This window comes from Physeter macrocephalus, chromosome 17 (genome assembly GCF_002837175.3).
Source record: "Physeter macrocephalus isolate SW-GA chromosome 17, ASM283717v5, whole genome shotgun sequence".
Lineage (NCBI taxonomy): Eukaryota > Metazoa > Chordata > Mammalia > Artiodactyla > Physeteridae > Physeter > Physeter macrocephalus.
In genome coordinates, this window is record NC_041230.1 from 38,881,813 (window position 1) to 38,892,216 (window position 10,404).

At 43.7% G+C, this 10,404-nt stretch overlaps 1 protein-coding gene across 2 annotated transcripts in view; it reads left to right on the top strand.

Moving 5' to 3' along the window:
• UTP4 (UTP4 small subunit processome component) overlaps nt 1-619 on the top strand; it is a 33,527-nt gene extending 32,908 nt beyond the window's left edge. For both annotated transcript variants that reach the window (XM_024124891.1, XM_055079351.1), the window contains one exon: nt 419-619. In XM_024124891.1, coding sequence (XP_023980659.1) covers nt 419-535 — 117 coding nt within the window. In that variant the 3' untranslated portion in view covers nt 536-619. The remainder of the gene's footprint in view (nt 1-418) is intronic.
• Nucleotides 620-10,404: the final 9,785 nt, after the last annotated feature.

The following is a 10,404-nucleotide window of genomic DNA, read 5'->3' on the forward strand; positions in this document are numbered from 1 at the left end:
TCAGATCAGAGTTCCTTGGGCACCCTGGAACATTTTCTTGGGGGTCCGCAGAATTTTTTTAAGTGGGGGGGTGTTGTAAATTATTCAAGTATGATTAACTTCTTGATGCATTTGTAACTTGCCATTTGTCAAGAATTTAGGCTCCAAAGCCCTCTGTTAACATTGATTCCTAAGAAATTAGAGAGTCGCAGATTTTCCATACAGAGAAACATGAAAAATCTTGCTGAAATCTTAAATGATGGAATTCAGTTATAAAAGCTCCCAACTTTTCCAGTCTTTTAAGTCCTATGGCAGGAAGGATTGTCAGAGATTTACACCCCTCCAGCTTGAACGAGGCTATCATTTTAGCCCTAGTTAGTCGATTCAGGACTAGCCCCGGAACCTAACTCCTGGTGGAATCATTACCATCTCTCTACAGCCTCTACTCTTCATGGATCTTTTGGATGAAAGAACACTAGTGGCGGTAGAACGGCCTCTGGATGACATCATCGCTCAGCTGCCACCACCCATCAAAAAGAAGAAATTTGGGACCTAAAACAGGGCACTGTCTGTGTCCTTTCTTGAACTGTCTGACCTGTTTTCACAAATCACGATAATAAAACAAAGTTATTCTTTAGGACTAGTCATTATGAATGTTATTTTCTAAAATGCTGGACAGGAATTTCCCTTCCTTGACTGAAACCGAACAGAAACTCCAAGGTATTGTAGTTGAGATAGTGTTCCAATTAGCTACAAAGTCATCCAACTTGTTTAGGTCCTGTTTGTTCTTTAAACCACACTCTCAGGGGAAAAAGGCAGTAGTTACCTCCTATTCCCTAACACATGCTTGAGCTTCAGAGAGCTGATGACCTTCATTGTCTGCCAGCCTCCAGCCTGCAGCCCGTGCAAAGGCATGGGGCCTTGCCTCAAGTTGCCTTTGAGGACAGGGAAACGATGCTTGCTTATTCAAGATAGCCTAACTACTGACTGATAATCAGCCTTATGTTTCAAGAAAGAATATTAACTGTAGTGCTCCATCTGAAAAGTAGATGCCCTTGGCCTTTGGTAGAGCTATTAATTTTATTTGAAAGGAAAAATCAGGTTTGGGGATATCAGCCCTGGTAACCATCTTTTTATGTTCTTTGCCAGTTCTAAAGGTTAAGGAAATATTGGGCATTTTCTTATGGAGTGGGAGTGGAGGTGGGGACCAGACAGCCTGCTATATATTTCACCATTTCTGTTCTCTTCTGCTTGCTTTGACATTGTTTTTCCTGTGGGTGTTATCAACTGACTAGTTTTAATGTGATCTTTTAAATTAGAAAGTGAAGAACTAAGTTAACCTGAACTAAGCAGATAGATTTCTTTCCCATCTCAGTGGATGTATTCTGTTGCATGCCTGTGGAAACCCAGTATGTGCCGTTTTTTGTTTGTTTCGGGGGTGAAGGGCTGTAGTATAGACAGAAATATGAGGGCTCTGATGACATCATGGGTAAATTGCTGATGAAAAACATTTTTGCTGAGATGAACCCCACCCTCCAGTTTGGAAAGGGAAAAAAAATGTGAGAATTTAAAGTAGGTGTGTAGGAGGAGAATTAACAGAGGTGATAAGAGAGAGAAACAGAGCCCAATAATTTATAATATAAAGGACAGCCTATGTCAGGTTTGCTAAGAGAGAACAGAGACAGCAAGGTTTATAATGGTTGCCACTTCTCTACCCCACCTGTTTATGTTTTTTACAGTGATAAGAGTAATTTAAACAGATAGCTGCAACTTTTTAGGTCATTTGTGTAAAATACCTTTCCTCGTGCTTGAATAAATTTTCTTAGTGAGACATATTCTCCCAGTCTGCATTAGACTGCACTGTTACAAATAGTAATAGTCTATTAGCAATAGACTGGACTGGAAGATCCTGCCCTTTCTAAGAAATGTTTTAGGTCGTCTTTTGTGTGATTGAAACCGAAGTTCAAGTCACTGATCTACAGTGAATATGACCAGAGGGAGGCTAGGATGCCTTAAATATTAACTCACTTGCTTTTCCCTGACTGTAGAGCTATAAATTCAGAGACTCTTTATTAACTGGAATCTAGTTTAAGACTTGATTTACTTAACTTTAAACATATTCTGAAACCTTGTGGATTGTGTTGGGTGTAATTCTGACGGAGAGGGCTCACAGATCATCTGAGTGAAGAAGTAAAACTGTCTGAAAGTAGAAAGCATTCCTTTGCAACATTTCCAGCCAGTGATTTGGACTTCCATAAATGGTATGGGAAGTAAAAGCTTTGGGCCTTGAAATTCTTCCTAAGTAGAGAACTTTGAATACAAATGAAATAGAAACTGATTGGGGCAAGTTAGAGAAACTGGGGGAAGGGAAGGCAAAGCAGTATAAGTAAGAGGACACTTTGGTGCATGTGTTTTAGGGTGATTTTACTTTAGGGATTTGTGTAACCTAGGCGCATTATGTTTCTTTTTCAGGCATTTTGCAGACTGCTGCTCATAGTCGAGTTTTACAGAAAAATTTTGATCTGAGACCAACTTGAGAAAGGTCATTTTTGCTAACCTGACTCAAATGCTTTAAAAATTCACTTTTCTCATATAGTAGCTAGTAATCGGATCTTTGAATGGATAATGCAACCTTTACCAGGGAGATTACAGCAAATTAGACTGAGAGAAACTAAAATCTTGGAATATTGGAAGAAAGTTAGAGATTGTCTAGTTTGGAGGGTTTTAAAGCTTTTTTTTTTTATTTAAGCATCGAAACTTTCCTCAAATGGAACTTTGTTCTGAAGGAAACATATGATACAGATAAAAGAGGAGCTGTTCAGGTTGTTGGGGGTGGGAGGCAAAAGGTTTCTGAAAGAAAACTGTGTGGCCCTTGGCCTCATTTTTATACTCATGGAAATGGAGACCAAGAGGAGAAGAAAGGGATTTTTCCCATTGTCACACAGTGGTTCATTAGAAGCCCAGGTGGCATTCTTAAAATTATTCCCCCACGGTCTCTTGGCTGTAGGGACCCAGTAAATATGATTAGCAGGCATGGTATGCAAAAGATTTTCCATTCCACAGGCTGCAGAGAAGATGTTTAAGCATTTCTTGCTCTGGGTGAGCACTCGATTTAGCACTAAGGGTGAGTTCTGTGGGCACTCTTACGTGTTGAGACTGCCATATAGAGTGTTGTAATGAACAACCTAGTGTGTTACCTGCTAGTGCTCACGTGGAGGGTATTTCTCTAGGGTTAATTCCTGGGAGTGGAATTGCTAACTCATACTGTGTTCATTTTCTTTCACTTTTAGTTGTCCTTTGGAGTTGGCTGTATGTCCATCAGCAGGGTTTGAAAGCACTCATTTCCTTATACTTTGCCATTGTAGTGATAGTCTTTAGTTTTAGCCCATCTAATGGGTGAAAAATTATATTTTACTTTGCATTTCCCTGTTTACTAATGAGATTGCTCACTTTTTTATGTGTTTTGGCTATTTGGCTAATTGTGTAAATTACATATGCATGACCTCTTCTTTTTCTCCTAATGTGTTATCTTTTTCTTTCATATCTCAAGGCATTTTATGATGTAGATCAGTACTGTCCAATAAATTTTCTATGGTGATGGAAATGTTCTGTATCTGTGCTGTACAAGAGACACTTGTGGCTCTTGAGCTCTTGAAATGTGGCTAGTGTGACAAAGGAACTGAATTTTGAATTTTATTTAATTTTTTAAATTAATTAATTTAGTTTTGGCTGTGTTGGGTCTTTGTTGCTGCATGTGGTCTTTCTCTAGTTGCAGCGAGCGGGGGCAGCTCTTTGTTGCGGTGCACGGGCTTCTCATTGCGGTGGCTTCTCTTGCTGTGGAGCACGGGCTCTAGGTTCACGGGCTGCAGTAGTTGTGGCTCGCGGGCTCTACAGCGCAGGCTCAGTAGTTGTGGCGCATGGGTTTAGTTGCTCTGCGGCATGTGGGATCTTCCCGGACCAGGGCTCGAACCTGTGTCCCCTACATTGGCAGGCGGATTCTTAACTACTTCGCCACCAGGGAAGCCCTAAATTTTATTTAATTTTAATCTGGGAATTCCCTGGTGGTCCAGTGGTTAGGACTCTGCGCTCACACTGCCAAGGGCCCGGTTTCAATCCCTGGTTGGGGAACTAAAATCCCATAAGCTGTGTGGCACAGCCAAAAAAAAATTTCTTTTTTAATTTTAATTTAAACAGCCATGTGTGGCTAGTGGATTTCTTAGTGGACAGCACAGATATAGATTTTTTAAAAAATATTTATTTATTTGGTTGTGCCAGGTCTTATTTGTGGCTCCCTGGCTCCTTAGTTGCAGCTCACCAGCTCCTTAGTCGTGGCATGTGAACTCTTAGTTGCGGCATGCAGGTGGGATCTAGTTCTGTGACCAGGGATCGAACCTGGGCCCCCCTGCATTGGAAGCTTGGAATCTTATCCACTACGCCACCAGGGAAGTACCCAAATCTAAATATTGAGGCTTAGCTTTGTGTCAGTCCTTTGTTTTTAGAACTTAATACTCACTTAACATACATTTATTGAGTGCCTGCTAAGATGATCTCAGCCCTCAAGAACTTCACAGCCTAGTCAGTCCGGGAGAGAAACAAGCTGATCAACATTAGAGATGAGCACAGGGAAGGGGCACCTAACCGGTGGGTTGAAGGTAGGAGATAGTCCTTGAGAACTGGGTAGTAATTAGCAACGTGGAAAGGAGAAGAAAAGAGGCCTTCCTGCAGCATTCTCAGTGCAAAGGTCTGAAGCGAGAGCATAGCCTCTCCAAGGGTTCACCAGTAGTCCCATGTGTCTGAAACACAGCACAGATCGGAAATGGAGGAAAATGAGGCTGAAGGGCAGGCCGTAGTACTGGGTGCACCTGGGAGGGTGACTAAGAATCAGGGGAGGTTCCTAGGAAAGGTAAGTGTAGAGTGGTTTCCATGGAGGAAAGCTAAGTAGCTTAGATAAATAGATTTGGATAAAGAGCACTTAAGTCAATGTATAGTGAGAAATAAGGCCAGGTAGGAGTGGGCCTTGAAGTCTGTGGTTAAGAACTATCACTCAGTAGAAGATATAGTTATGAACCACTCAGATTCAAAGGAATGACACAGTAAAAATGCCCATTTGTGTAAGTAAGGGACAGAAGAGACTGGAAGTTAGGCAAAAAACAGGCTGTTGTGTAGGTTCTTGACTTGGGGGTTTGTGTTAGTTTGCTAGGGCTGCCATAACAGTATCACAGACTGGGTAACTTAAACAACAGAAATTCATTTTCTCACAATTCTGGAGGCTAGAAGTCCGAGATCAAGGTATTAACAGGGTCAGTTTCTTCTAAGGCCCCCTTCCTTGGCTTGTAGATGGCCCTTTTCTCCCTGAGCCTTCACATGGTCTTCCCTATGTGTGTGCCTGTGTCCTAATCTCTGCGCCAACAGTTACATTGGATTAGGGCCCACCCTAATGACCTCATTTTAATTTAATTATGTCTTTAAAGACCCTATCTCCAAACACAGTCACATTCTGAGGTACTGTGGGTCTGGACTTCAACCTGTATATAAATATATATATATTTTTTGCGGTACGCGGGCCTCTCACTGCTGTGGCCTCTCCCGCTGCGGAGCACAGCCTCCGGACACGCAGGCTCAGCAGCCATGTCTCACGGGCCCAGCCGCTCCGAGGCATGCAGGATCCTCCCGGACCGGGGCACGAACCCGTGTCTCCTGCATCGGCAGGCGGACTCCCAACCACTGCGCCACCAGGGAAGCCCCAACCTGTATATTTTGAGGGGACACAATTCAGCCCATAACAGAGTCTGTGGAAGGGCTTCAGGAGCTTTGTGAGCCCCCAGGTTTGAATGCTGGGTTTTACACAAATGTGCATTTGTCTGAGGTGGGTCCACAGCAGGCAGCTGATTCCCAAAGGGGTCCGTGATCCCTCCCCAGTTGGCTGTTTGCATTAACTTACTCAGGAGGAAGTTAAAAGATGTGAGACAAAGGCCTGGAAATGCCACAGGCATCAATAAACACAATCTGGTGTTTGATGGTATATGAAGAATGAGAGTTTACGCTGACTAGAAGACTACAAGTGTTATTGTGAGGCACTGGAAATTCTGTTAGAACTGGTATGGGAGGAAAGTGGATTTTTATTTTTGGACCTTATTTGAATTTCATGGGAAATTATGTAATTTCCATGACTGTCAATAAAAAACACCAGTGTTTTTCCATAACTAAGTGAATTCAATGAAACTAACCTTCTTCTTGTTATATCCTTGTTAATATTTTCCTAAAAAGAAAGTCACAGAGCAACAAAACTGTCACCAGCTGCTTCTCATTAGGAATGTGGTTAGCAGATGTGGGTTTTCATAGTTATAACGCATTGAGATAGTTAATCCATTTTTGTGGGTTTCAGATGGATAGTGATTTATCTTGGCAGGATGAATTTTAAAATGCGCTTGCATCAGCTAAAGTATATATGCACCTTTTTCTCTTTCACTTCATGTTTGTGCTGGAGAGAAAAATACATTTTAGGATATTTCTTCCGGAAGGCAAAGTAGTACTGCCGAAACGGACAATTGATCTCACTGTCCTCTAATGGGGGAAGAGAATGCATGGGTACTTTTTCAGAGTTGGATGTTGGATTGGTTATCTTACAAGTTTATTTCTCCCTCTGGCCTCTTCTTTAGTAGTAATTGGGCAGCTCTTTTGTTCCTCTGGCATCCGGCTGCCTTTGTGGTATGACCTTCAGGCTTGCTAAGGGCTGCAATTTTGCCTGGGGCCCTCTTTCCTTATGAAATTACACAACACTCAAACCTTGGAAGCAGCCCCAGATCCACTAATTCTTTCCTTTGACGGACTTTTGGCAATATGTACTCCCCTTCAGCCGAAGTGTAGCTTTACACAAGATCTGTTTGTCACTGAAATTAATTTGGCCATTTGCCCTTTAAGCCTGGAGTCAAATAGTATTATGGCAGACTCATTCCTAGATAAAGTGTAGACTCTCAGCTATAGAGTTTCTACCAAAGGTTTTATTGTTGCTGCTGCTAAAGGTCAACAGGTAATAATATAACAGCAGCGGTACTTTTTATGGAACTCTTACACTGCATCAGGTACAGTGCTGCTAAGCACTTTGCAGACATCACCCCAGTCAACCCTTACAACCACACTTTGAGGTAGAAGGTGTCTGAAGTTTTCTGAAGAAGAGACTGAGGCCCATGACCTCAGGCCCTTGACCATTGTCATATAACTAGTAAGTGGCCAAACTACAATTTGAATCTTGTGCTTTTAATTACCATGCTATATTGTACGTCTACTATGAGGGAGAAGGAAAAAAAAGACCACTGGCTTTTGAGAGAGTATAGAATCAGAGCCTGAGTAATAGAATTGTAGGAAATCATGGAACTGAGAGAGCTAATCCAACCCCCTCATTTTGAAGTAGCAATGATGCCTGCCTTGTTCTGAGAAAAATAATAGCTTGAGCAGAGGAGAATACCTACTGATAGGTGACAGGAATGGAAGGTGATTGGGATTTACCTCAGCCATTCCCTTTTTTAGAGGTAGATAAAATAACACGCCTGTTCAAAGAATTATCTAAGCTTGTCTCGCCATCCCTAAGAAACCGTGGGAACAGATGTGTACCCTTTTTATTTCAGATTTCATTATCCACAGTAAGTAGATTTCCACTGACTACTTGAGATTTCCAAGATGGTAATTTTCACTCTGCAAGGAACCAGTAACCTTCAGAGGGATTATTTGAAATGACTACAGCGCAGGAGGCACTGAATTTCAATCAATCACATGTTTAATGAGTTCCTTCTCTGCAAGGCAGTATTTTTGGAAGAGTGGGGAACAAAAAGAAGTCAATGGGTCGTTCCTGCCCTCCTGTATTTTATAATCTACTTGGACCAACAAGCGAGGCATAGAATAAAATTGTTCAAAGGAAAAATCCCAGCAAATTGGGCAGCCAGGGAAAACTGGGATGAGATCTTGCTCGGTGGGAACGTGGTTGAAAGGGGCAGGAAGTGATTGGAAGGATGGACTCTGGCAGGAATGTGCAAGGCACCATTGGGAGACTGACTGGATGAATTTGGCCAATCTGTAGTGATGAAAGAGAATGTGGAAAATGAGGTTCTGATGCAAGACCTTGTCAAAACAGCTCAATAGTTTGGAAAACTTTTATGGATATATTTGAAAATAATTTTTAAAGTAAATACCCCCAAGTAATCCCAATATCAATCTCTATTACCTTTCCTCTTCCCGGGATTAAATTACTACCTTATGTAAGTGCCCTCACTTACTATTTCTTTGGAAGATCGCTGACTTCCTTCAATTCTACTGACCAAAAGGTCTTGACACTTTTGGAAAGAATTTCCAGCATTTCCCTTTTGCTAATAAAGGTGTCCTCAAGTGCCCAACCTCTGGGCAATTACGTATATAAAAGTTTCAAAATTGTGCTCATACTCTAAGGAGTCAGCTGCCAGGTGCTCTCTAATAAGCAGAAATTTCACATAACTCAGGCATCTGGGGGTTCGCGCCTCAGCTGGAGCAAAGCCAGAAATGTCTGTGACTGCAGGTGCACTTCAGCACATTGGGACCTGCCGGAACAGCGAGCTGGCCTCACTGCACTTGATTTAGGAGAGGGCTGGAGGGTTGAGCTTCTGCTGACACTTGCAGCTTGGAAAATTCTGCTTCACTAATTGCAAAGAGGATTCTGCTGTAATGATTTTTTGGGGTAAGATACTTTTCTCATTTTGAATTCTTTCTTCATTTGGGCTCTGGGTGATTTCCAGTCTCTATTTTTATTGTTTTAACTCCTGGTATAGGAGGCTCTTTGAAAGTTTCCGCCCACACACGAATGTGCATTCAGAGTGGTGCATGGACATGGCTTACAAGCTTCAACATGTACTTCATGAGCAAGCAGGTATATAGCCCCTTTTACAGGAACTGGTACTCGCTACCTCTGCTGGCACCTCCCCCCACACACACAAATGAAAATATGGGGATTTTGCTTTTCTTTCCAAACAAAAAAAGGAAAGTTAGAGGGCTCGTTGACTTCACGTTTTTGAGATCCCTCTCAGCATCATGATTTCTGGACCCTCATCTTTGAGGTCTGGGGTATGTTTTTTTGTTTGTTTGTTTTTTTGCGGTACGTGGGCCTCTCACTGTGGTGGCCTCTCCCGTTGCGGAGCACAGGCTCCGGACGCGCAGGCTCCGCGGCATGTGGGATCTTCCCGGACCGGGGCACAAACCCGCGTCCCCTGCATTGGCAGGCGGACTCTCAACCACTGCGCCACCAGGGAAGCCCTGTTGTTTGTTTTTAAAAGCCTTGGACCAGGAGGATGGGAGACCTGAGTTGTCTCTGTTTCTCCACTGTGGGCTTCCAGCCAGAGTCTTTGGCTTTCTGGGCCTCAGTTTCCTCAGCTCTTCAAGCCCATGAAACTGGAAGAACCAGGTGGATTGTATCACCCATGTCTTTGTATAAAAGCTGCTGCAGGCCCTGCAGTGTGCAGTTTCTGGGGAGGCTCATATGCACTTGCTCCAACATAAGGCCAAGGCCTCCAGGGTGAGAAAGATCTACAGATTCAAGTCCAAACACTCCAATATTTGGTTATATGAGGCTTTTTACGCTCATATTCTGCGGTCTCCACTGACCCTGTACTCTGTTCACATTGGAATTCTGGCATCTTCCTAAGTAACTCATTCGCCAAATATCTTTGAGGCCTACCTATTGTGGCTGCAGGGCTAAAGAAGATATGGTCTCCTCTGGCATTACTGGCAAGTTAACGGGATTACAAAGCAGAGTGACAAATGCTTGGATTCATGCCTCTGGACCTATTGCCTAGGTGGACTATTGAGCTTCCACTGTCACCTCTGTGAAGCTGTCCCCAGGCCCAACTAAATGTTTCTTCTACTCTGCTCTCAGGGCGTTTTCTACATGTCACTTAACCACATAATATCACATCAGGTTGGTTGGTTCTCCGTTTTCCTCCCCCACTAGACCGCCAGCTCTCAGCTGTGGCACGTTTCATCCAGCTCCTCTCCAGGCCTCAAAGGGAGCACACTGCGGAGCATTCTGTAAATACGTAACGAACCAGTCAATGCAAGTGAACGTGCAACTCGGTCTTGCAGGATTGCAAAGTGCCTCTCAAAGCTGATTTTGCTTTCCGTGCCCAGGCAGCTCTGGTGAATTGCACGGTAGAGGTCAGGAGTTGGGGGTGGGGAGATCGGAGGCGTACGAGGGAGAAGGTGAGACCAAGCCCCACTTCGCTAGAGCTGCCCACGTCCGGTAAGCTAACGCACTGGACTGCGGTCAACTCCTTAACCTCCCGGAAGCGGCTCGGCCGGCCTCTCCCCGCCTCTCCGGAAGGTGGGCGTGGCCCCTCATGAATAATGAATCACCGCGGTGGCCGAGGAGGGGGGGCGGCGGGCCCGCCCCCTCGGGCGGGAAGGGGG